The sequence below is a fragment of the Tinamus guttatus genome, unplaced genomic scaffold (genome assembly GCF_059628265.1).
Source record: "Tinamus guttatus ecotype Peru unplaced genomic scaffold, ASM5962826v1 Tinamus_guttatus_pri_ptg000652l, whole genome shotgun sequence".
NCBI classification, from domain to species: Eukaryota; Metazoa; Chordata; class Aves; order Tinamiformes; family Tinamidae; genus Tinamus; species Tinamus guttatus.
In genome coordinates this window covers 1,797,571-1,824,967 of record NW_028289186.1, presented here as the reverse complement: position 1 = coordinate 1,824,967, position 27,397 = coordinate 1,797,571, and the positions used below count along the sequence as shown (strand labels likewise).

Genomic DNA, 27,397 nt, shown 5'->3' with positions numbered 1-27,397 from the left:
AAGTCCTTGGAGGCACTTTGGGCTGCTGTTCCCCCCCCCACCCCAGGTGTCCCCAGCTCTTACCACCACCTCCAGAACCAGCTCCTGGCACAGAAAACCAGGGAATCCCAAGGGCTGACATTCCATAAAGGATGCTTAGCGGGGTGGCTGCGAAGGCTCTCAGTCTTCATCAGAGAAAGCCAAGTCCTCCACGGTGTCCTCGGCTCCTTGCGCCAGCTGCTCGAGGTCGGCTCGTGACATCCTGGGCTTCTGTGGCCCGCGGGGACCCCGTGAGGCCTCCTCCTCTGCGGGTGGGGACAGAGGTGTAAACCCGAGAGCGAGGCAGGCGCAGGCAGCTCCGTGCTAATTAATCCCAGACACTCATTAATTTCTCGGCGCCGCTGCCGCTCCTGGGGAGCGCTGCGGGGCGCGCGGCGCTGGAGCGCGCGGCGCGGGAAGCGAAGGAAGGAACCGTTGTGCCCCAGGCAAAACTGAGGGATAGGGAAGGCTGCAGGGGAGAGGGAGCAGGGACGAGGCCCCGGGGCTGCTGCAGGGGGTGGTGGCAGCCTCAGCTTGTCACTCTGCCCTCGCGGGACACCCCCGCATTGCCCCAGGCGACAGGAGGCTTCGTCCTCTACTGCACAGGCCTAAGCAAGGGGCAAAATAAAAATAGGAGGCAAAAGAAGCGCAGAGGAGCCAACGCTCTCGCCGGCCCGGCCTCCCTCTGTGCTGTGGGCGGCAGAGGGACGTGGCAGGATGGAGCTGAACGTGGCTGGGCACCCTGTGTGACCACAGAAGGGGACGGTGTCCCCAGCTGCAGCAGCACTTCGAGCAGGGCCCTGTGACAGCAGCTGGGGAGGGTCCTGGTGGCTGCTGTCCTTGCTGGACACTGCTGGAGCTGGCAGCCTGCAGAGCAGCCTTGGCACCAGGCACTACTCACCAGCTGAGTCACTGTCGCCTTCCAGGTCTTCCTCGTCCTCCTCAACCTCATACTCTCCCTCTTCATCCTCCTCGTCGTCCTCGCCGTAGTCCTCCTCGCTGCTGGCCTCAGAGCTGTCAGCTGGATTCGCCTTTGCTCCTGCTGCCTTCTTGGCCTTGGCTTTACCTGTAATAATTGGTTTTTATTAAGTAAACGGTATCACAAGGAGCAGCATCCCAGCAGGCAGCAAAGAGCCAAGTGCCACCATCCCTACGCTCGTGCTCTGGAGCAGAGTCCCACAGAGGGGAAATGCAGCAGTTTTTCCCTGCCAGGTTCCCCAGGTGCAGACCCAGAGCAGGATCCCAGTCCGAGCTGGAAGCTCCAGCTCAACGTAGGGTGTTTGTGCACGTTCCAGGTATCTCACACTTCCCTCCTCTTCCTCCCGCTATCCCAGCTCACTGCCCGCAGCGGGACACTGGTCCATGTTATCCCGGTAGCAAATGACAATGTCCAACCCCCTCCTTCCCAGCATTAACTGGATGTAACACGATTACACACGGGATAAGTGAGGAAAGCTGTTCAAGTTCATTAGAGGCACCTAATAGGGACAGATCACTCATTACACCCGGCCCAGCGAGGCGCTGCGGCCACCCCCTGCTCCCCATTACCTGCCTCCTCACGAGGCAGCCCCAGCACCTCTTCCCAAGCCATTAATAAATTCCAGGAGCTCCTTCCCCTAGGAGCTGTCAGCTGGTAAATGAGGGAATGCATGAGCCTCCCCCTCCGCCACAGATCGATTGATCAAATCCACACACTCTCCCCTGCCTTTTTCCCCCGTGGTCGGTCCTGAAATGTGCTGATGTTCTGGCTTCAGGCCTCAGAACTGTGCATTATCCTCCCCCTTCTCCTGGGGAGTCCTAAAAATACCCCAAAGTGCTGGTATTGACCCAGCCAACAGCCTGAACCCTGAAGAAAAACAACGAGACCTCCCTACGTGCGACACCAGGCAACAGAAAGGCTCCTTGCTGCTGGCCTCATGCTGGAATCACAGCTGGATTCAGGAGAGCTTCATCCATTAATAGATCCCGCCAGGCCCGAGGAGCAAGAATGAGGATCCACCTGGGCAGGAGGCTTTTTGCCACCACGGCTCTGTCCTACTGCTAATGCTGATGTCAGGGTTACGACCTGCCAGGGAGGTTACTGCAGACCTTGCTTTTTATTACTGGCTACTGCAAGGAAAGAGGCTGCTGCTGGTGAAGGCAAAATGGTTTATCAGGGTTTTGGCTGCTGGGAACCTCTGACCTGCTGTTAAGGTAAGGAAAGATGGAGGAGCTTGGCTAGATCCTGCAAGAGCCGCTCCCTGGACAAAGGGAGCCCATGGGCTGTTATCACCCTTCCATCCTCAGCCTCCTGCAAAATGTAATGACCAGAAGGGAGAGAGTCTTGGGAGAAGGGAGTCCCCTGGGTGAGACAGACAGTCCCACAGCCAGAACCCCCATCCTTCCACCATCCCCAACGCTCCTTTTGCCATATCCAAGTGGCCTGGTTATGCCCTCAAACCTCCCAGGTAAGAAAATAAACACCCAGGGCCTCCCAAAGCGCCCCGCGCTCGGCCACCCAGGAGAAGAGCAGGGGGAACCGCAGCAAAGCGGAGCCCTGGCTGCCCTGCCTGGCTGGAAACACCTGGCAGCCCCTTGGGATAAGGACAGAGCTCCCTGCACGCGGCTCCTGAGGCGCCTTCCCGGCCTCCCTGCTCCACAGCCTCCACCCGGAGCCTCCGCATGGAGCTGGGGCCGAGATGCTCCTTGAGATGGCAGCGGCTTCAGGGCCCGTCCCCTCCCTCTGGAAAACACCCTGCTAAGGACACGGGTTGTGCAGAGGCAGCCGAGCGTTGCTGCTCCGCGAGGAGACAACGCTCCTCTGTTTCTGGGCTAATTCCCAGGATTTACCCTCACACCTCACAATGTGCGTGCCAGGCCAGGACTTCACCTGCAGACCAAGTCTCCCGAAAAACAGGAAAACCCAACATTCCTACAAGTCTTCCTGTCAGGATTTAGAAAACCTGTAATATCTCATGAACTTTCAATTACAGAGAGGCTATCTAACTTTTTCTCCAAACCACGAACTTTTTTAGGCAGGTTCCACAATTTACTGTGGCCCCCTCGTGGTCACAGCCAGTGAGTGGTATCACTCACTTCTCCACAGATCCATAACTGTCTTGGCTCATCAAAAACACTTGCAATGCCAGGCATGAGAAAATAAATAAATCAGAACTGTGTGCACTGAGGGGACAACATTTTTTATGCAGCAAAGATTCTCGTAGTCAGCCCCAGTGATAGCCAGTGTCTGCAATAACTTGTGAAGATCCTGGCGTGATGCCGGGTAGAACCACATTCCTCTTCCTACCTTACAGGGGGTAACAAAACCTGCATTTCTTCAGCTCCATTCAGTGGAGAAACGGAGAGGAAAGTGCTCCAAGGTCAGGCCAGAAAATGCCCCAGTTAGAGCACAAGGAGAACTTGCTTATTGGAGAATTACAGCAGGAACTGCAGCTACTTTGCTGACACCTTTGAGAAGAGCCCAGCGTGGGCTTTAAAACAAGCTGCAGGGACAGAATGGGCGAGAAAGAAGGATGAAAGAGGCCCAGCTTGTCTGCCCCTTTACAAGGCTTCATCTTGCTGTGCTCTCCCTCTGAGTCACTAAAACTTTTGAACCAAACATGGCCAGACTACATCTCCCATAAAGGAACCTGAGCGAGGAGAACGTGTGCCCAGGCCCATACCTTTCACAGGGAATCCAACACTTTCCTCTTCAGAGTCAGTCTCCAGCTCAAAGAGGTCCTTGAATTCCTTCTTATCTTCCTCCTTCCTTTCGTCGTGCCTCTTACGTTTAATTTCTGGGAAGTTCAAGTCTTCAAGCTAGGAAAAAAAATCCCCCAACCAGCAGTTAGTACAAGCTTAGCTTGTGCTTTTAAACATACATTGTAGAGCTTAAACACAGGGCTTAGTTTTGCTCTGCATGTGCAGCACATGGCCAAGAGGTCGTGTCTGGCTCTTCCCAAGCAGGGAACCAACAGACACATCTGTGAGTCAGTTATAAAGGTAAATGATATGTGCAAAGCACCACTGATCTTTACCCACTTAACTACTTTTGCTAATGACATACCTGTTACTGCCCTGGATAAAAATGCAAGAAATGCACCAGCTGGTGGTCCTAGATCTCTGCATGCAGACTGTGCTGGCCACCTCGAAGCAGCAGTTCTGCCCCAGTGCCAAAATCTGTGGCACCTACAGCCTTCTATCTGGCTGCAGATTTCAGCACAGTTAAACAACAAGGGGCTGAAGATGCTTAAGACACATCTACCCTAATAGATGTTGTACATTTATTAGCCCTTCTGGAGCTCCGTGGGCCAGGCCTGGCTGCTGCAGACCCAGCGCCGATGCCACTAAGCGCCTGCAATCGACACCCCCTCGCTGCTCTTTCCACCTCTCCGGAGGGGGATTAGGGGCAGGATTTACTTGCAGGGCCTTGTGCCAGCAGGGCGAAGATCCTGGGGATGCAAACGGCATCCCGAGCGCTCCCGGAACGGCAGCTGCTCCCTCCTGGGAAGCGCTCGTGCAGCAGCACACAGAAGTCTGCTTGGAAACATTCACCCCGTGACTAATAACTCGTTTGCTGCCTCCCAGCCACCAGGACCACCCCTCGATGCCCTCCTGTCTTCCCCCAGCCCTTTTCCTGTCTTTCTCCCAGCCTTTTTCACAGTTCTGGTCCCCCAGTTGGGCAATACTGATTCTGGGAGCTGGGTCACAAGCTGCAGCACGAGGATGGAGTCCAGAGAAGGGGAGAGCGGAGCAAAACACCGATTCCCAAATGTAGGATCCTCATTTTAAACTATTTTCCTACCTGCTCTATGCTACTACGCAAGGGCTTTCCTCCCTCTGCCCCTGCAGAGACCTGCCAAGCTCATTCGCTGCCTGAAGAACATGTGAAGAAAGCAGCACACAAGAGGCTTTGCAAACAGCAGCCTTTGCATGCCAGGGAATAGACCCAGGGACATGATCTTCTCCCTTCTCACTCACCTGGAAAGTAGGTTATTTCCACGGAATTTATCACTTAAGTATGTTTCAAAATGGAAAACGGAGATACATGTGAGCAAAATGCCCTGCGCACAGAGGTGTAAGAGTCTCACTTTTCCAAGGAGGCACAGAGGGGAGATTTCCATCAATACTGTGGAAAAACTTGCCCAGGGTACAGGTAGAGCAGGGAGCAGAGACTGTTGTTTAGAATGTCTTAGGCAGGAGGCACTATGAAAATAAAACTCTGAGTCCTCATTTCCAAATGCAGCTGGTTCTGGGTGACACCAGCACTGCTTGAGCCCAACCTGAGCCTATTTTAAAGGGAAGCTGAATCATCCTGAGTCACCTCCAACCACCCCAGGCTCCACAGCAGCACCTGCAAGTTGAGGAGCTAAACTAAAGACACCAAAAATCCCTCCTAGCTGTGCAGCAACTGCAAAGGAAAGGAAGGAGCGTCTGAGTTCCAGCTCAGAGCAGCTGAGGGTTTTTTTTTTGTTACTATTTTCTCCATGAAATGGCTGCTAATAGGACATGGATTTTCCCAACCCTAATGGGCCTCCCAGTGCTCGCTGTCCTGCTGGGCTCCCAAATCTGCAGCATGAAGCTAGGAAGACAACAGCCCCATTCACCAAGCAGAGAAGTCGGGCAGCCACGTGTTCTGCAAAAAGCGACCTCCCAAATCCACCTCTCTGCAGTTTCTCTCTTCAGGCCACTTCCTCCAGGAGCAGACAAGCCTAAGCCTACTCCTGGCTCAATAATAATCCTGCTGAGCCTCCTAGGCTAAAGGAATCCCCCCAGAATGGGAGCTCTTGACCTCACGTTGTCCCTGCTACCCCAAGGAGCTCTAACTCCTCCCTTTAACACAAGGCACGGGGCTTGTCTACACAAAAGGTTCATCTCCCTCCTTGCCATTGATGCATCAGTACCAAAAGCTCTCAGTAGTATGGTCAGTTTGGGGAAGGATCAGTCCCACTCACAAAAACCTCCTTTTTTGCTGATTCTTAGCCCTACTTGGGTAACTTTGTTGCTGCAAAGGCCACATTCTCCTGCTGGGTCTGCAGAGCGAAAAATAAGGTCTCTGGCTGGTATGCAGTGCCGAGCACATCCTACGATATCCTATGTCTTCTTCCATGCTCTGGGACTTGGCTCGGAGCCAACCATCCTAATGTCCCATTGATTATTTTAATTGTTCCCCACCATATGCTGGAGACACCAATTATATCTATTTCCTGCTCCTGGCCAGCAGCCTAGCTCAGCCACTTTGATTGCATTAGCACTCAGACAGCTTTCCTCGGGGCTCCTAATTTAAGAAAGCTCCCAGTTTTTGCATCCTGGAGCCCAGTGCAAAGGGGAATGGCCTTGGTGGAGCTGCTTTTGGCCACCCAGCACTTTCCTTTCCTCCTATGACACAGTTGAATGTGTAACAAGTCAGTGCTTTCATTCTTACTCTTTCTTTGCCACTGATTTCCAGCTGGATCTCCTTCTCCCTTAGCTTCTTCCACTGAGTGTAATACTTGGTCAGAGGTGTCCCCTCCTCTTTGAGCTGCTTCTCCCACTGCTCCTGTGTGGAAAGAGGGAATACAAATTTCAGGAAGGTGTTCAAAGCAGAAGTGGTGCAATACAAAGTACAAAATCTAGGGAGAACTGTACCTATTGTCTGGATTATCCAAGTGCCCAGAGGCTTTGCCAGTAAAAAGTCCATCTAATGCAAGAAAAGTGACAGGACATATGAGTAGAAACTGAAAAAGGAGGAAGGGAACAAGTAGCAGGAACAGAGATTAGCATAGATGTTAGAAGAGATCCAGAAAGAGCATCCAGAATCCAGGGCTGGGAATAAATACACGTCTCTGTGTGGGCAGCTGGGGAGGTGGAAGGGGAAAAAGGACCAAATCATCCTCACAGAAAAAAAAAAAAAAAAAAAAAAAACAGCAACAGCTTAAATAATCCTCAAAAGAGCCCAAATCAGCTCTGCTTCTAGGTTGCTGAGCCTCAAGAGCAGGGGAATATCCTTGTTATAGCCTGTGAGCCAAGGAGTGGGGAATGTTTAGAGTGTGAGAAGTGTGACAGAGAAAGCAGAATAGTACAGGAAAAATCCCTGCCTTTTATAAATAAGCAAGTACTCAGCAAAGGCTGTGAAGTATAATGTCAGTCTGCACCCAGCCCTCGACTTTTGGAAGTCAGAAGGCTATTTGGGCTGTGCAACAGGGGTCTTTTAGTTTTAAAGCGTGCTGGATCCACAGTAAAATAATAATAGGCCATTAAAAAGCATTCCCATGGAAAAACATGCCACCTTTGCAGTCAGAAATCTCCATGAGATTTTTGAGTGTGGATGCCTTCATACACACCTTAATCATCTAAAGTTCTCTGTATATTATCAAACCCATGGTGCTAGGACCTGCACAAATGAAGCAAGGATCACTGCCCTCCAGAAACACTCGTCTGAAACGTGAGATGGAGATGAACGCAGAGGATTGGAAAACCCACGGGAATTAGGCAGTGTTTTCCATCGTCTCCTTCCCTCTCTTCCCTGTGAAGCCAGGGCCCAGGCTAGTGCTAAGGGACCTGCGGTCAGAGCTGCTCATTTTGCTCCTGGATTCAGCTTCAGTTGCACCTTCCCCCTCCTCGGCTCCTCTCCACAGCCAACACCTGGGACACAAGGAGGGATCATTCAACACCACTCCCCACGCTCCCTGCAGCACTAGCTTCAATCCCCAGGCTATTTCTTCTTTAAAATTATATAACATAGACCCTTGGACAAAGGCCAGCGTTTCTAAAACACCGTCACTAGTCGGTGACTGCAGAACCAATCACATCCACAACTGCTATTCTCCCCATTTAAAACCATTCCCTCCTCAGTGGATTTCAGTGTATTGCATGGAAGTATTAGCTCGGAATTTGGGCTCTGCTTCCTACAGGAGAACCAGCAAACACACATGGATGCGAACACCAGCGAGCATTTGCTTTCAATTCCTTCTGCTGGCAAGGGGGACATGCAAATTCCTTTGGCCTCTTTTCTTTCTCTCCCCTTACTCCCCCTCTTCCCTTTTCCGGCAGCATTTGCAGATGGGAAGGACCAATGTCCTGCATACGCTGGGGACAGCCTGGCAATCTCAACACAGACTTTCAGGGGCACTTGAAACCACTCTGGAAAGTGCAGGATTTGCGAGTGCTTTGGCCCTTCCTGGAAACGTGCAGCCTCTCTTTGAGGAGTGCTGGAAAATACATGACTGCTGTCCCCAAAAGCTGCTCGCTGGGCACAAGAAATAAGCAGCCATGGTCCTGTCACCCCACTGCAGGAGGGAGGGGGCTGGACAGCACTTTGCACCATCCCTGGATCCCCTTCAGCAGCTGAAGGGCCATCCCAGCAAAGCAGAGCCTGTCTCCCTCATCCTAGGCAAGCTTCCATCGAGGTGGGAAGCACAATTCCTGCAGCAAAACAGTCCAATTCTACGTCATGTCTCACAAAACTGGAAGATCCTGGCACAGGATTATATTCCTCTTCCATATCATGCATTTCACAGGCAATTACTAAACTGGTATTATTTCCAAGCCCCAACAGGAAGGATTTTGACCCCTGAAGAAATACTATTTGTGGATCACAGACCAGGAAGCAAAGAAAACAGCAAGAGTGGATTGTCCTTCTCCAGGTCCATGGCACAGCCCCACAGGCGTGTGTGTTATAAACATCAGAAGGGTGTAATTTATGTGTTGTTTTGCATGAAGCTCAACCCCAGCAGCTGGGGCCTGACCGTCTTTCCAAGAAGCCCAAATGGAAGCATAGACTCACCACAGCCTCCCTGCTGGCCACACCAAACGTGGCTTTTTGACGCTTGCTGGAGACGTAGGCAGAATTTTCCTGCAGTTTCTCCAGGAGCTGCCGCATGGGCTTGCAGTAGTTGGCAATCTTGCATTCCTTCAGGAAAGATTTGAGCTAGGAGGGGGAAAAGAATGAAAGCAACGTGATAGTTTCCATAAACAGATCCCACCAGCAAAAAATCAACACCCACCCCCAGTGGCAGGCAGCATGGGGCATCTTTTTCCTCCAATTCATTCTATATAGTCCAATGTCTATTGGACTATGTTCAGTCTATACAGTCCCCTATTCAACTGTGGGGGTCCTGCCGCCCTGTGCTGAAAGGACAGTGACAGACCAGGTGTTTGCACACAGTCCAGCTCAGCAACCTTACTCAAAAACAGCTTTTTTTAACCAATTTAAGTGCACTTCTTTCCAGCAGGATATCTCAATGCAATTCAAGCAGTAAAAAAATCTGTTCTTCAGGGCTTCAGCTCCCACACTGAGATCAGGAATAACAGTGGGTATCTGTGGATGGCAGCCAGCCAAAAGCACAGGGAAGCCAAGATTACAGTGGGAAAGGTGTCTGTGGGGTGAATTTATAGCAGGGTGGTGCATTTTGAGGTGGGGATACTGAATAGGTGAACTGCTGACACTGAAGAGATTGAAGAGGAGATTGAGAAGAGACCGAGGCTGGCACAGAATGGGGGAGTCTGTGGGCTGGAACTGAGGGGTTTTAGGGCTGCTGTGGGTCAGCACAGAAGCAGCACAGAGTCATTTGGGGTCAAGTTTGCTTCATGTCTGACCATCCCAACCCCAACGGGCGACTCTCATTTCTCAGGAGCGCAAACCCACACACCCAGCACACAAAAATCCACGAATTAACCGTCCTCCAAGTCGCACAGTGCGTGCCTGGATAACTCCTCCTTTTAGACTCGAGCTCCTACAGGGAAGAGCCAGACCACCACGAAACCACAGCCCCTACTATTACCTGACAGAAAGGGCATCCTGCTCACAAAGAATTGGCCCCTGCCCTGTCTCTGAGCAGGAAAAACCCTTCTCTCCTCTCTCACACTCAGGTTGTTTCATTGCAAACAGAGCGAGGGTTTTTATTCCTTTTATCTCAACAGCCTTATCCTCAGCAAAGATATTCTCCCCACGAAAAAAGATCTCCCCTCCCGATGCAAGCGACCCTCCAGCATCACTGCCCTGCTCCAACCCAAAAGTTCAGGCAGCAGCAGATACTCCTGCTGACAAAGAGAGCTGGGAATGCACAGGTTGACCCATTGCTTGAACATTAGTTCAGTCTCTACTAACACTTTCAAGGGCCTCCAGACAGTTTTCTGGACAGCTCTCCAACTTCTGCACGGCAGGCTCGGCGCTGGAGCCATGTATATGCTACACTGCACTTGCTTTAGAGAAAAAAAGCTGCAAAAGAGAGAAATGTTTAACCACAATGGAGCCTTCACCTCAACTGGGACCTGCTGATGCTATCAAGATGCAGATAATGGCTTTTTAGACAGCAAATTCTGTAGTGTCTTGTCTCCTTATGGCTTTAAAGGTTTCACCTAAGAGGAGAGCACTCAGGGAAGGAGGAGGATGTCTCCTTGCTGGCAGGTCTCCACGTTGGCTCCATCTTACACTGCAATCGGGTGGGTGTTAGTGTCAATCAAGAGGGGACAGTACCAGGCAGCCCCAGGGCACTGATGTCCTCACGGGTGTGAGCCCTGCTGCACACACAAAAAACGGCCCCCATCACCCAGCAGCAGGGGCTCCTCCGTGTCCTTTATCCCCAGGATAGCTCCAGCCATCGTTATTTCACCCTACTCCAAAGAAAAGGGATAACCAACTTTGCCCTCTTTCACAAAGCAAGCAGCCTAGCAGACAAGTATAAAGAAACCACCAGCAAAACTATCCTTCTGCTAGTCAAATTTGTCCCATCCTCCCCCCTTTCTAAAATATCTATTTTTTATAGACGCTGCATATTTCTCTCTACTGAGGGATGCATTTGTCATTCAATTTATCTCGCTTGATCCCCACAGCTGCAGCCCCAGATCCATTTCATCCGCTGCCACATACATTATCATTTTTCTTTCATTGCAGAAGTGTCACCAGAAATGCTGCAAAAATCTCAGGCTCTATGTGTGCAGTTTGGTGCTGCGTGTTGGCTCTCGTCGCCGGCTGCTTCATCTCTTCCTTCCCCCTCCTTCCTCCCTGCAATCTCTCACAGCCCTGCCGCTATCTGTCATGGATATTAACAGGAAGTAATGAGATCTCAGGCCTGTGTTAAGGCAAGGAACAACCAAGAAGCCAAAAGAAGATAGATGACAGAAGGAGAAAGGGACTTTGGGGTGTATTTCTCCACTCTGCCTAACGTTACAACCGTACCTTTCCAGAATAAAGGCAATCAGAAGTGTGTGTGTTTGTGTGGTTAAGACCCAGTGTCTGCTCCTAGTGAGGCAGCTCTGCCATTAGTGGGATTGATTCTGCTGAGCTGCCAGCCTTAAACACCAACGGTTTAGACCAGCACAGACCACAGCAAAAGCCCAGCTCCTCTTACTGTAAATGACGCAGGGAGCTATAAATGATCCGAAGCAGCTGGGCTTGTGTGTTCCAGGGATCCTAAATCAACCCCAATCCTCCACTCGCAGGAAGCAGAGGGAATATCCAACTCAGAGCAGCAGCAGGACCTGACTGGCAGGACAGGCACCTCCTGGATCGTGCCATTCCCTGCCTCTATCCAGCAGTAGCTCCCCCTTAACTACGCTCAATGCTCCCCTTTAACCTTCCACCTCTGCTCTGCGACGCCAGCTGGGTGTTGGGAGAGGGAGGGAAGGCTCCTCGGAGCATCCCGACGTCTGGGATCCGCGCTCCGTGGAAACGGCAGCCCCGGGGCCGCTCCAGACGGCTGGGCAGAACAGAAGCCTTTGATCCGTGTCCCTCCCCTCCTGCCTCCGCTTTCCTTTGATCTGCCCTGGTGCTTCCTGCCTTCCAGGCAGGGTTTGAAAGTTCAGTTTGAAGCCAGTTCGGCCCCGCTTCTCCCCAAGCCGCTGACCAGCCGACGGGGAACGTACCCAGCTGGAACGCAGCCCTTTCGACGAGGCACCGAGAGGTGTGAGCTCATCCGGAGGGGAAGCAGATGGATTTTTATAGTTAACTGGCACCGTTCCAGAGGAAAAGCCTCCTCCCCCCACGCTTTCCCGAAGCCTTTTGTGATTTTGGGAAGCCGACCTCAGCACCCTGGCCCGGCAGACGCCACGAGGCTGCGGTTAGTGGCAGCCAAGCAGCAACCTGAGAGTGTGAATTCCCTGCAGAAACACAGGCTGCTCCCAGCCTCTGGCACTGAGCTCCCTGCGGCTTCCAAACGCACCAGGGTGCGTTTGGAAGCCGCAGGGAGCTCGGTGCCAGAGGGCACGTTTCCTTCCAGCTGGAACATCAGCTCCGACAGCGTCGCTGCTCCCAAAAGCTGCTGGCTGAGGGGGGAAAAGGCTCCGTCGAGCCCTTATCCGGCCCAGAGCCAGGCGCCTGGCAGATGCCAACCTACAACGGGGGCCAGGAACGAGCGGATTCGCCTCCGGAGCAGCCCGCAGGCTCCAAGCGAGTCGCTGCTCCGTGTCAATCGCAGACAGCCTGGCAACAGGGTATGGAGATGTACAGGCTAATGGCATCAAGGAAAGCAGGGGGGAAGTGTGCTGAACGGGCTAGAGCAGCAAGACGTTGCCAGAATTGTGCAGCACCTGCCAGTCAGGAGTTAAAAATAGAAAGGAATGGGAGGAACGAAGGAATAAAAGTTCCAAGAGAGGGAAAAGGCAGTGCTGGGACTTGCAGGGAGGACAAAAGACAGAGAGGAACTCTGCTGGTTCGTGTGGAAGGAGTTGGGGAAAGCAGTCCCGTGGATGGGATAGCGTGAAGCAGGCTGGCATCTTGTGGACACGACACGAGAGAGAGACCACAAGGTAAGGAAAAGCACAGGTAACATCCTGAGAAAGTGCAATAATTTGGACAATTCTAAATTGCCAAGAGCCCATCCACATGCACCAGTCACCAGCATGTCTCCTTTTGCCCCACTTTGTCTCCCGAAAGGTAGCTAACTCTACAAGCACTTCATCCTACATCAGGTGTGATCCCTCTGCTTCTCCTCAAGAATACCCCAAAATGCAAAGAAAAGACATGATTAGGAAAAGACAGATCTCCCCTCACACTAGGAGGGACCACCTAGAGCTCACCATTAATTTAAGTGGCCTTGTTTCACTCTGCCCACGTTCATGGCATGCCCAAGAGTTGTCCTACACCTTACCTGAATGACAGTGGGGAGAACTAGCTCTGGGAAGCCAATGCTGCAGGCCTGGCAATGGACATATTCCAGTATCAGGTCGTAGAGCTGCTCAATGAGCCCATCCTGAGCAGGGAAAACAAGAAATAGAGATATCGAGAGTCAAATCCTTCACCTCCCAGGTTAGGAAATAAGTCTCCAATGCTATGGAACAGAATCACAAAAATCATCTCTAAGGCAATTTCTGCTGTTTATAGAGAAATTTTTCTTCTCAAGGTTTGTGCTGGTGGTAACTAGCATTCCACTTACTCGGAAGGCTTTCTCCTGCAGGTTGGCATTAGAAAGCTTCAAGATCACTGCAAAGTTTATTGGCTTAGAGCTCATACGTCCTGGCTTCTTGTTGAAATCCACTTGCTGGAAAATCTGCAACAGAAGAAATTGAGTTTAAAGATGATCACGCCCCAAAACAGGACACATGGCAATGAGAGGTAGCTACCCTTTGGTAGCAAAGCTAAGGGGACAACCCAGAAACTCCAATTCCTGCTTGCCTGTTCTGATCATATTCCACAGCCTTAGTGCCCTATCAAGGGACAGTTAAAGAGGAAATAAAAAGCACCCCTGAAGAGATCTGAGAAAAACAGATGCTATAGAAGTGAGGCAAAATGAAAAAAACAGTGCAAGAAACTGGAAATCTATTCCTCAGCAGATCCACACTTCTAATTGTCAGAAAGATGGTACTAAAAGCTTGAGTGTATTTTGGAGCTGTCCCTTAAGATGAGTTGCTTTTCCATGGCAAGATCAAGTGTTCCTTAAAACAAATCCATTATCCTTTTGCTGTCAATGGAAGAATTGCCCGAATTCTCCCAGGCAGGAGAGGGACCATTAAGCCCTTTTCACAAACACCCCTTGCCAAACAAGGCTTCTGTTCAAACACATTTTCCCCCTGGAGCCCCTTGTATCAGTTACACCTTTTGAATAAGGACATTTTATTTTCTGTGGACACACTGAATTTTACAGCAAGGGGCACGGGAGAAACTGCCCCTTTTGCAGGTGGATACCCAACGTTCTGGTGCGTAAATGCCAAAGTTCTGCTTTGGGGTTTTTCTAGGGCTTGTTTAACAATTTACAGCGGGGAGGAGCAGTACTTCTGAAAGGGAAGGTACAACACTTATGCACTACATAAGGGAAGTGGGGAAAAAGGAAGCTTGGACATAGCTGCGTGGACGACTCCAGGGTGACATCCCAAGGTTGGTCTTAATAAAGAAGTGCCGTCACTGCCTTCAAAGGTTCCATGTTGCAAGCAAGGCCAAAGGCTTTGGACATCCTTCCCCTACCCCTTCTTTTCATGAGGAGTTTCCCAGCTTTACTGGGCGAAGGATGGTGTGATTCAACAAGAACTTCCCTTATTCACTTCCCGGAAAGGCAGCATCTAGAATTTCCCCCTCACCTCAACCACACTCAGTTCTAGAACCCCCAACCTTTTTTTTGCAGCTCAATCCCGCACAGGAAACATTTTCCCTTCGCTCTGTGAAGCACCAAAGCACTCAGCAGCAGAGCCCAAGGAGCCCAACAACAGGGGAATGCAGCAGACTGATTGCCTGGTGATTAGTGGGGGCAAAGAAGGTCGTTTGGGTCACACGGATGCCCCCAGGCCAGAAAAGCACAGAGACGACTATTGATTTTTTTGTATTTTATTCCTCGGCCCAGGTTGTCTGGAAGGGAGGGACAAGCTTGGTGCCTTGCGAAAGCAAAGAGCCCTGGCTCGCCTAGGGAATTGAGGCTATAAACCTCGTTATGCACACTTATTTCTTTGGCCAAAAAAGCAGTATTGATCCCCCAAGGTCGGATGCATTAAAGGAAACGGTGTCAGGCTCTGCGGGATCCTAACACAACACTAGGCGAGCAGGGAGATGCAGCCAGAGGGCTTAAAACCTCCCTCCCAGGAGGTGCTAGGGGGGCTCTTGGAAAATGTGAAGGGGGAGAAAAACACCTTTCCCAGCCCAGTCCTGAGAAGGAGGAATAAACTAATAGAGAGGGTGACATGGAGGGAGCCTGTGGCAGCCTGGGAAGGCAGAAGTAAATTCCAGACCCCTGGCAACTCCCGTTTTGGATACGCAGCTTCCTTCAGAGAGACTAAAATCATTTAAACAACACAGCAAAAAAACTGATTCCTTTCTAAACATGTCAAGGTTAACCTTCCTCCTCAGACTCTGCAGAAATTAATTTTACATGGGCATACCAAGCGTGCCCAGAGGGAGATTTCCAACTTGCTCAACCACACTCGCCTTCCAGCAGGGGAGCCACCAGGTCTCCCATAGAGAAAATAGTGCCAGTCACAAAATAAATGAAGCACTGAGAAAAAATAGAAAATCAACAAATTAATAGGCCCTTCAAGGGGAAGAACAATACATAAACAAAAACTTTCCTGCTTTGCTCTCTTTCCCAAGGCCTCTCCTCCTATTTGAGAGGTATTTTATCAGGATTCTCCTTCCTTTGACCTCCCTGCATCTCGGTCACCCTGGGTTATAGAAGTTGAAGCGATATAATTGTTAATGGGAAGGAATATGCAAATAGAACAGCAGTCAAAGTGTCAAGGGTCAGAACGGGAAATTGGGGGGAAGGCTCTGGAAGGAAAAGGTTTCATGTCTGAGAGCATTAAAAAAGCATAAAAACCTCCAAGTCCCATTATCTCACAAAATGTAAAGGAGATGTTTCCATCACCGAATCTGCTTGGCAGAATTTCAAGTAGGAATGAGCAAGAGGAAGGAAGCAGGCAGAGGCACACGAGCCAGGGAGCAGCAGCAGGCAGGGGACAGGCAGGAGGAGATTTATAAACATCCCTGGCTTCCACAGACTCGGAGGATGTGGTTAGCAAAGGACGTTTACAACAACATAAAACCACAAAAGCCTTTGCTTCAACAGAACCCAATTAGGAACGAGCCTGGCTGGCTCAGACCATTTAATACAGCAGTCTCCTTCACTCCTCCCCTCCTAACCTCCAGCCTTGTGCTGATCCACTGTAGATTTACATCGCAGAAAAATAACCCTGACTATTTCAGGATGGAAACACATTCATTCTCAAGAGTTGCATCGTCTTGGAATGAAGGTTGTCTTCTTGGTTGTCTTCTTCCCAACAAAACCTTCACCTTCACTTAGGCTTTTCTAGAACTCTGACTCAAGATACCTTTTTTTTTTTTTTTTTTTGCATCCAGCTCTCTCAGATACTCTTAATTCCCAGGCCAGTAAAAGTTAATCCTATTTACTAACCCCACAGTATGTCCTGCCTGATGGTGTTTGCTGGGGATTTTAAGAGAGCTGAGCAAAGCAGGCAACCTTGGCAGCTCGTGGCCCCAGGGAGCAGCTCTTGCTACCTCGCTGGGCACTGACCCACCTCCAGGATGAAGGGCAAGACCGGGATGAAGGTCTGGGTGCTTTCAGAGAGCAGCGTGAGCGCCCGGACACAGTGCATGCGCAGCGGGTAGAAACGAGTCGTGGGGACCAGCCTGGGGAGGAAACACAGGAAAGGAGATTAGACAAAGCTGATGAAAACCGGTTCTATAGCCCTCTAAGACACTTCAGTGTCTTCTTGTCCTCTTTAGAAAACACAGGCAGCTTTAGCATAGCACAGCAGACCGTACGAGCTGCTCAAAATATCCCATAGTGGGAAACAATTTGCACATGTTAAAGGTGTAAGACTTTAACATGAGTTTCTCAGCTTCTGCAGTTAGTTGGACAGACTGCTGCAGTCTCCTCTGGCTTTGGTCTCTAATTGCTCCTCTTACATCCTTATCTTCCAAGTGAATTGATGGGAAAGAGCCTGTATCTAATCTAGATACAGTTTGACTGGAGTATCTGCAAGCTCTGTGGGCAAGTAGCATTCAGGGGAAGTGTACACTCAGCTACCCAAGGTAATGAAATCAAAGCATCAAGGGTGGGAGAGTGGAGGGAGCAGTGCCCCAAAATGAGAGACTTGGGAATTAAGCACATTATTGTTTCTGTTTTGTGCTGCTGGACACTTTCGGATCCCAACAGAGGCAGGTATGTGAGGAAGAGAGGCAGGAACCAGCAATAAATAATAACATTTGGGGATAACAGAGAATGCTGCTAAATGATACAGAGAAATAGCACTGCCTCCTTCAGGAGTGATGTGTACATTTGCACTTCTCACCAAGAATGCTCTGTATTGGAAAGCATTGATGCTTCCAACATTAACAAGGGTGGATTTCAAAAATGCAATTCCCAGAGAACAGCCTCAAGTCTGATAAGCAAACTCCCTCTCCTAAGGGAAAAAGAGCTTGCTGAGCAACCCAGGAGAGGAAAAAGTGCCAGACCAAGCATCATAAATCACCCCAATCTTTCCCCCCTCCACCAAATAGCGAAATAATTATCACTGGATCCATTACAGAAATAAATCTACTTTGCACCCTTGATCTGGCACCACTGGAAATGACGAAAGCCATCCTCAGGAATTAATTGATCAAGGGATAAACCCGTTAAATGTATAGATTTACTGTAAACCAAGACCATTAATTTTAGAGTGCTCCGCGATGCAACAATCTGCTAAACTTCCCGATGTCTGGGATGCACAAGGAATACAAAACAGAGCCAAGGGAGGGCAGGCTGCCTAGTCACTCCAGGGCCTAGCCAGGAGGCTCCAACTGCCTCACCCGGATTTACAGCTTGGGCTTTTCATCTCCAAGGAGAGCGTTCCCTAACGTCTTACAACTTGTGTCCGTCAGAGCACGGCTGCCCTACTTCTCTCGTGCAGCCAGGGCATATGCTACGGTGCAGAGAACAGCCTGAAGGCTTTTCAAGGATTATTTTTACTAGCTGCAGCTCCTTCTGTTCTGCTCCTGGCTAACCAGAGCCTTCCTTCAGCTGGAGAGAAGACAAAAAGTGTTTCATTTTATTTATTTATTAACATCAGTCTCTGCCCCACCAAAACACAGCAGTCAAGGGGATCTGCTCAGGACCATGAGGACCTTCCTTGCATCCCTAGGAGGGGATTGGACCTGCTGGGAGGCCAGGGACTAACACCTAAGGGGCATCACAAATCCTCTTTTAACCATAAGCCAGGCAGGGACTTTGTTTATAGCTTGAACTGGGAGCAAGGTAGAAAAAAATCACCCAGACAAGGTCAGAAAAACACTTTCCATGGTGATGGGGAGAGAGGGATAACATGGAGCAGAAGCCTCTGCAGAGCTGCTGTGCACAGAAACATGAACTCAGGCACCAGCAGATGGATCAAATTGAGGCACTTATGCACTATGGAGACCCAGAAAAGCACAAGGCAAAGAAAGGGGATTTCATCTCCTTCTGAACTCTGCAATTTCTACAGTGCTGTCCCCATGGTCAAGCCAATTGCACTCCTTCAGCTATTTTGCTTTTCACAAAGCAATTCCATTAGCAAATTTGGAAGTGAGGCCCCACAGTGGCCCAGGATCACAAAAACACAGAGTTAATTGGGCTAGAAAGGAACCCTGAGAAACCATCAGTTCCAGCAATACCCTGGTTAGCAGCCCCCAAACCACATCTTAAGCACGTGCAACTTGTGGAAACACGGGGACCATTGCTGAAATGTGTTATTTAAAATAATCCAATTTCAATACATCTTGCATGCTGGAGAGCAACAAGGGAGAGCCAGAAAACTAGCAAGATAATTTTGATTTTCGCAGACAACCCTCTGCCTATTAGTTATCTTGTTTAAACCCATTTCGAATTCCGCCTTTGTCCCTGCCTGGAGCAAAAAGCCTGGAACGGATGCTAATTTCTCCCCAGTCCCCTCCTGTGACAAGCCAGGGTGGCACTGGGAGCACATCCCCCCTTGCACAGCGACACACACGGCGCTGGCAGCCCCTTTGCTGGGAGCAAAGCGACACCTTCTGGTGCAAGGGACACTTGGAGGAGGACAGTCCTCCTTCTGAATTGTATTTGGGATGGGGAGCACCCACTGCAACTTGGTTTTGCCAATTCATCCCTCTTGCCCCTTCAGGGATCCCAATGCCACACACATAGAAATCAGCAGCTGTGTTCAGTTGTGAACTGAGGGAGCAATGTAAGCTGAAGATGCCTACGGGCAGCCTACAGTGCAGTATAAATAACCTAAATTCTTATGTGAATCCTATAAACATTTACTTATCACCCAGCAGAGTGGAAGGGAAGGAAACGCCTGATGCTTCACTGAAAGCCCTGCAAGACCATGGCCCTTCTTACCAGAGAAGAAATCATGATTCAATCACACAGGATCTGCAGACTCCAAAGCCTCTTAAATTTCTCTGTAGTTCCATTTCTAAGAGAGCCTCAGAAGATCCTCTATGCGCAAGGAGAGGCCTCAGCCACATAAAAGGCTGTGAGGAGTGAGACGTAGCTGGGTACTTCATCTTTTCGGGCCCCTTCCTGTCCCCAGTCTATTCATCTACCTACTCCCTTTTCATTGCTTTTTTTCTTAGCGCAGAAGCCAGCCTGGGCATCTATTTCTATTTTTCGCCACCCTGAAGCCCATTCTGCTGGGCTCACAAACCTTTAAAGTTTTGTCAGCTGGTCCATGTACTTCATGCCCAGCATCCCTGTACACAGATGCTAACAAATTCCAACAAATTCCACTTGCTGCTGCTGAGCCTCACCCAATTCACCTTTCCTTGGCCCCAGTTAGCTGATTTATCTGCCTAGACAGGTGGAAAACTGCCTAGACTTGTCTGCAGGACAATTAAAGCTCTGCAACAGCAGCAGGAAGCAGCCTGTGCAGAGGGGGGTTGGGGAAAGGGATATACACACACTCTGATGATCATTTAAACCTGCTTATCTTCCTCACCATTTGGAGCCTAAGAGCAGGCGGGTGGTGTTTTAAAGCTGAGAATCTAGTTACAAAGCTAACAGGATTTCAGAGATCACCGGAGATTCAGAAATTCCCTTTATGCCCATTAGAAACGGCAGTTTCAAAGCACGGAAGTTTCATATACGAACACACAAACTAGTGGAAAGCAAGCAAGAAATCCTCGGCAGAAGCATCCTAAAAAGAACAGATGTATCCCCAGTCCTCCAGCTTCTAAGAAATACACATGTATGCACAGACACACGCACAGAAATAAGCATCTAACTATTTTTTCAGAGCTGGAGAACTTGATTCTGCTCTTTACTCCTATCTCTTGGGAAGTCCTAAGGCAAATTGGTACTTTTTTTCCCACCTTGCACAACCCTGTACCCTACACAATTACTGCAAGGTATTAAAGGTTTATCTCCCAACACACTAACAGGATGGGTTCCCATTTTAACCACCGGAACAGATTCCTGTGGTGTGTGTTCCTGGAGACACAGCTCTTCAGCCCATGATCTCAGCTACTGAAACAATTCTGCCATATCAATCTCTCAGGAGAGGCAAGGAGGCATTGTCAAGACAGAAACAAAATTCCTACTTACTTTATACAGCCAATGATGACCTGAGTCAAAGGATAAATCAGGGGCTCCATGACTTCGCTGGGATAGATTGTGCTGAGAACTCGACACCAGAAATAGAGGCAGTGAATATATTGCCAGTTATAAACAGACTGGAAATTCTCCTGTGGAAAGAGGGAGGGAAACAAAGGCAAACTTGAAAATCAGGCCTGGGAGCAGTTCACTTTGTTTTTTTTCCTACCAGACTCCAATTTTATCCCTTGTCCTCCAAGGGGACGGGATTTAACGTTCAGAGAGGGATAGCTAATATTCTAGCTACCCCTGGTCTCCCACAGGTAGCAAGGCTGGAAGGCACCTCTACAAAAGCCTTGCAGTCTGCCTTATACACACACCAAAGAGTGAGGGGAAAAACGAAAAAAGAAAAAGAGTATGTAAAGCTACAGCACAGACTGAACACAGAAGGAAAAATCTAGATGATTTTCCTGCAAACTTGGGTTGTTCTAACTTGCAACTAACTTGTTTGTGCAAGTCTTCTGGTAGGGAATGAGACTGTTGCTGGACAAGACCCTTTGGAAAGTCACTATCTGTGAGATGTATTGAGGTCTGTCCTCACCTTCCCTTGCACAAGAGAAAAACAGACTGCTCTTGTAAGCCACCTTCCACAGCCACCTACTGCTCAGTTTAAATTGGCTTGTTGCTGGGATTTGTGCATTTTGGTCCTGCTAATGACATTTAAAGTCCCCACATCCCTCCCCAGCTGTGAAATCAAGGAGATTTACATCTTGTCTGGGCCAGGGCTGAAGGTGCAAGAAGCCAGCACGATCCAATTAAGGAATATGCAGCCCAGACTTGGTTTATCCCTGTGTCTGAAGAACCAGGAGATTTAGCTGGTCACCAGTCTTGCAATGTTTGGAAGCAGCCAGACCATTAATCTGTAGGGGTCTGTTTGGTAAACACGAATAAAGCCAGGATTAGCAATCTCACTCAGATTTGGCAGGTCGGAGTGGAGGTGGCACAAAGCAGGGCAGCTCCCAAAAGGGTCCAGGCTGCTTTGTGCAATGAAACCCTCTGAACAGCACAGACAGGAAAATCAGCTACTGAGAAGATGGGGCAGAGGCACCAGGGGAATTGCACATCACAGGCATCATGAAGACCAACTCTGTAGTCATCATGGGAAGCCTGCCACAGCTGTAATTTTCCCTTTTCCACATATTTCCCACAAAAGGGCACTTCTTACACCCTGCTGGGCTCCTACCTTCTTCTTTATGGTCATGGCACTGCGCAGGTGAATGGCAAGCTGACGGATGTAGATGAAGGCGTGCTGGTAGGAGGTGTGTGTATCCAGGGCATACAGCTCCGTCAGCGTGCGCTGCATGAAGTTGATCATGGGCAGGACGTTGGGGGACGTGAATCTGGAGTTCTTCACAAAGGCAATGTACATTTGCTGGGGGAAAAAAGGACAAGATAGAACCTCATAAAAAAGCTGCAACTAGAACAGTCTTTCACCAGACTTCTCCTCAAGCATTACAAAACTGTGAAAGGAGTGTTACTTATACAAGTCTTTTGAAGGTACAGGGATAAATAATTGAGACCCTCCAGCAGGAACAGCCGTGAAGACACGAAGGATCTCGCTCTTCAGACTCACATAGTTTCTTCCCTGGATTATTTTCTGCGTGTAGTCAGCATCACCTCTAGTTCCTGCCCTGCTTTGCAGGCTACATCTTGTGCCCCAAGGTGTTTGCATATCACCTGGGAAAGAAGAACTCAGGAAAAAGGAAGTACCGGGCTCACCTTGAGCAAAGGACTTAGGTACATCTCTTTCTTGTGGCGGCAGATCTTGTTCAGCACCAGGAAGGCCAATACTCTGACTGTCTCCTCACCTGTGCTCCACAGATGAATTGTTTGCTGGACAGGAAAAGAAAAAGATGCAGATAAGTGAAGAGACAAAGAGTCTTTCCTCATAAATGGAGACTTTGACACAAAAACACAGAGGAAGGGGAAGGTGACAAGAATGGACAATTATTGTCACACAATACATCACAAGAGAAACTCATACACTAGCTGGGAGACCACACAAAAGGTTAAGGCCAGTGTTCCCACGATGAGTACAGAGAAAAATATCCAAAGCTAGCACCTCTCGGAAGACACACACATCCCAAATCCAGGTTTAAGCTTTTGACTATAAATGTGAGCCTTGGCATCTGCTCCAGTCTCCTAGGCTTTGCAAAGATTCTTCGTCAACTCCTAGAAGACTATGCACTAAATAAAACCTTGGGACAGCACATCCTTTAATCCCAGGGATGTTGTCCGTGTGTCTCCCACTAACTGCACAGGATATAAGCAATATCTAAGGCACGACCAACTTGAGTTTAAGTAATTGCCCACAAGGAGTCACACTGCAATTCTGAACGTGAACACCACACTCCAGGTTCTCTAACAAAGCTACTAAAGATGCGCTTCATTCTGGCCAGGGGAGATCAGGGTTTGTTTTCTGGATTTATTTATTTTCCTTGGCACCTAAGCTAATTGGTTCTGATTTGCTATCTTCACTAATGAGCTCTAGAGAACCTAAAAGATTCTGGCTACACCACAGGGTTAGCCATACCTTCCCTACTGCAGCATTTAGCAAAGACCTTTAGATACAAGGCATCATTAGTGTCAAAGGATTCCCAAATTAATCCAAGTGTTGTGTTGCTGCCCTCTATTTAAACATCATCCTGTTGCCTCCTCCTGCTCCTCCACGCCTCTCTCCTTTGCTGTTCTTAAGACCTCAACAGTTGTAGCTAAATTGCTGCAAATATTCCACCCCCAGCTCCCAAGAGTGAAATATTATCACAGATGTATACCCAGGCTCAGCATACAGGCACAATTTCTCCATCTGGGATGAGCAAAGAGAGAGCTTCCCCAGAACACTTCCACGTCACTTTGCAGAGGGACTAGCAGCACCGACATGCAGAGCCACGTGCCCATTCCCCTCATGTCACTGAGGAAGGGCCACATGGCACCCAGAAGGTCTTTCTGGGACCAAACAAAAAGCAAGGGAATAGGAATTCAAGACACTGAATTGTCACGCTATCTAGTCCAAATACCATGAGAGATTAATGTGAAAAGGTAGAGAAAATATCTCAGATCTAAGTGACACACCACAATGGGTCACCTTACCTTGAGAAGTACACGGCACTGCTTTGGAAAGGACAAATAGTAGGGAACTGTGGAGTTAACGTGCTGAAGGACTGCTGCTCCAACAGAGGCTTCTGTTAAACAGGACAGGAGCTACAGGGAAAAGCAAAACACAACACCAGTCAGTCTGTAACCCCCATCACCTTTGCTATTTTCAAGGATTTCCGTGGTACCAAAAGCCTGGAAGGGCTCCTCTCCCCATAAGCAAGCCCAAACAAGTCTCCCTCAGTATCAGGGACGGAGCATGCCCACAGCAGGGTAAATAACTTCCTCCCAAAATATATCTTTACAAATGCAAGCTCAGGCTTCTGGACTGGTACGGCTATTGGCATCCAAGTTCATACTGTGAAAGCTGGCTTGGGTATAAAAACTGCAAATTTGCAAATTCAGATACCCAAGGCACAAAAACTTAATAAGAACAGTAGAAAGATGCAGCCTCAGCTACACAAAAAGGCACAGCAGCAAGACCTGAAGTCACCAGCTTCATAGCGGCCAAGAAGTCACCCTAAAACTTGAGTAACCGCTTCTTCAAGATCACCTGAGGCTACAAACATCATTACCTAGCTCAACTGCCTTCTTGATGGTCGGGCTCTACTTTTAGGCATGGTGTTGGCAGATACAAAAACCCACCATATCTTAAACAAAAGCCCAGTGATGCACAGGGTGAAAGTTGCTTACTTGGATGGTACAGCTCAGGTAGGCCTTTATATCCAGTCGCAGCTTGCTCCAAAGTGGGCTGGTAGAAGGGAGGACCATTCTAAAAATTAAAATAAATAAATAAAAGCTTTCTTCAGCAGCAGAAAGAACAGTGAGCTCACTTCCTTGCCACGGCCAGGGAGCTCACCACCAGACGGGAACCCAGAGTTTAGTTCAATTTTCCCTTTATCTGCAACAGGGAAATTAGCAATAACTGCCACAAAGATTACCCTAGAGCTAGAAGAATTTCTGAAAGATTGACTCTTTTTTTCCACTTTCACAGACAGGTTTCAAGAGCACATCTGGAGTATTGTGTCCAGTTCTGGGCCCCACAGGACAACAGGGATGTGGAGCTGCTGGAGAGAGTCCAGCGCAGGGCCACAAGGATGATCAGGGGCCTGGAACATCTGCCCTATGAGGAGAGGCTGAGGGAGCTGGGCCTGTTCAGCTGGAGAAGAGAAGGCTGAGAGGGGACCTGAGCAGTGTCTAGAAGTACCTCAAGGGAGGCAGTGAGGAGGATGGGGCCGGCCTCTTTTCACTGGTGGCCACTGACAGAACTAGAGGAAATGGCCACAAACTGAAGCACCAAAAGTTCCACATGGACTTAAGGAAACATTTCTTAACACTGAGGGTGCCAGAGCACTGGAACAGGCTGCCCAGAGAGGTTGTGGAGTCTCCTTCTCTGGAGATCTTCAAACCCGCTTGGACGCAGTCCTGTGCCACGTGCTCTAGGTGACCCTGCGTGTGCAGGGGGTTGGACTAGATGACCTCGAGAGGTCCCTTCCAGCCTTCAGCATTCTGTGATTCTATGAAGTCTGAACAAGCCCAAACAGTGCACTCTCACCTGCTGTTCTCAGGTGCCCTCAGACTTACTTTAGTTTGCTTTTTGGAGTTTTCAAAAGAAGAAGTTTCTGTAGGCAGCTGAATAGGTCCCGGATGCAGAATGACACCAAGGCATTGAACACTGATTTAAAAAATATATACATACGAAATTAATTAATAAAGCACTTGCAAGCTGTTTTCCATTTATTCCTGATTTCTCACCTAATCTGGAAAATCTCCCTGAGGAACCAAAGCCAGCAACTCCCACAGCAGAACAAGGGAGTTCCCAAAAGCTTCCTTATCTTACCCTGCAATTCTTATCTGAATGAGAGGATCCCAGCCGAGTTTTCTGGAACAGGAGTAATCTCTCTGCTCTCTTACAAACAGCACGAGCCAGGACAGAAGCCATGATTATTACCACCATCACTCCCCACAAAAAACATGCCTTTTTTTTTTTTTTTTTTTTTAACAGTTACAGCAATGGACAAGCAAGCTCCTTGCAGTACCTTGCATTAAACAAAGAAATTTCACAGAAAACAAAATCAAATGAGGCCTGTTTTGGACAAGGAAGGATTAAGAAGGACACGTGTTAAATGAAGCCTGTAAAAGGGGAAGCCAACTCCTGCCAGCACTTATCCTTATTGTTTTCCAATAAAACAACCTTCCCCAGCAAGTGACTTCCCTTCTTGCAGAAAAATATGGTAAAATCACCTGCAGCATCGGAAACTTGGAATTTGCTGGGATCAGCCCCACCATGGTCACCTTTAGTGGTTGCTACAGCTGCTTTAAAGGCTTGAGTGATTTCATGGAAAAGTTTTGGTGTTAATCGCTTCTGGGGAAAGAAAAAAAAAAGATTATTGTAAAGGAAAAAGCAAGCAATACTCTAGAACTCCAAAGCACTTAACTGGGACAGGAGCACTGAAACGTACTTTGATTGCAAAATAACTTCACGTATTCCACATGCGGCCCAAACAAAAACTGCACACAAGTCACACTGAAACAACAAGATTTCTTTGAAAATAACTTTGTCATCACCTTCTTCATTTTTAATGGATAAACCAAAAGTTGTTCTTTTAAAGGTCATGATGGATTTTGAGCAGTGTCTTAAGAGAAAACAAGCAAGTGCCTTGTATTCCATCTTTGTGCTTACCTCTGCAGCTTTTTTCCAATTTTCAACCATTTTCAAGCTCACAGGGATGAAATCAACTTTCTTCTTTTTGACCGTCTCCCGTTCTTCCTCTTCTTCATCGCTCGCTTCCTACAGAAGTTATCAAGAGTGAGAAAAGTTCTTTTTTAGACCCATTTATTACGCTGAATAGCAACTGCCAGTACTTGCAGGTTGCGAGAAAGGCAGCCAGCAGTTAGTTCTATTCAGGCTGTTCTCGACGCCACAAAGCAGCAACAATTTGTGGAAGTCACAGCAAAAAAAAAAAAAAAAAAAAAAAAAAAAAAAAAAAAAAAAAAAATGCATAAAATGTGGATTTTACACACACTAAAAAGCAAAAAAACCCTACACTAGTCCTGCAGTTTTGCTCCATAAATACAATGTGCAACAGCCAAAACGTTAAGGAGAAAGCACATCCCTTGGACCAAAAGGCCTTCTAATTGGGAAAGAAGAAGCCATCAGGAAAAAATAACACTCCAAGGCTTCTCTTTTGGTCTTGAACGTGCTCCATTCGGATCCACAGCTGGCTTCGGGATTACCTGCACAGCTGCAGCTCATTTGAGCCACTATAGGCCCAAATACACCGAGTTTTGGCACAGCTGAGACATTTCACGTGGCTCTGATTAAACGGCCGGTACCTCCAGCGTGTCGGGCGGCACGTGCACCCCCTCATCCTCCTCCTCCTCCTCAGAGCTGTCCGAAGCATCAAAATTCAGCAGCGTGCGGTCATTCTCTTCCAAAAACTTATAAAACTCGGGATCCCTCTGCTTCAGCCGCGACAGCTGGTCCTTGTGCTCCGACGCCTTCCCCTTTTTCCTGCGGAATAAGGATTAACGCCTGCTCGGGGCACAGTAGCTCCCGCCCGCAGCGGGGGAGGCCCACGGGGGTCCCGCCGGCCGCCTCCACAACCCGGGGAGCCCCCGGTTCGTCCCCTCGGGAGGCCCCGACGGGCCTCGTTGCCCCCGCGCGCCCCTCACCTCACGCCGGCGGCCGCCATGTTGCCGCGTCGCGCACGCGCGCTGCTCCCAGCAGCCCCCGCGGCTCGCAGGGCGGGCGCGGCGGGGCCGGGGCGGGGGGGGGTCCCGTCGCCGCGGGCGGCGCT

At 49.2% G+C, this 27,397-nt stretch overlaps 1 protein-coding gene across 1 annotated transcript; it reads right to left on the bottom strand.

Annotated features, from left to right (window-relative positions):
• Window positions 1-159: 159 nt before the first annotated feature.
• NOC2L (NOC2 like nucleolar associated transcriptional repressor) lies at window positions 160-27,292 on the bottom strand. The gene is made up of 18 exons (XM_088536099.1): window positions 27,273-27,292; window positions 26,934-27,123; window positions 26,281-26,388; window positions 25,842-25,962; window positions 25,182-25,272; window positions 24,291-24,369; window positions 23,595-23,705; window positions 22,224-22,337; window positions 21,688-21,876; window positions 20,457-20,596; window positions 16,432-16,543; window positions 13,350-13,463; window positions 13,065-13,166; window positions 8,762-8,905; window positions 6,422-6,535; window positions 3,681-3,816; window positions 920-1,084; window positions 160-284 (listed from the first exon to the last, which is right to left on the bottom strand). The coding sequence occupies exons 1-18, from the start codon at window positions 27,290-27,292 to the stop codon at window positions 160-162; spliced, it is 2,175 nt and encodes a 724-aa protein (XP_088392225.1).
• Window positions 27,293-27,397: the final 105 nt, after the last annotated feature.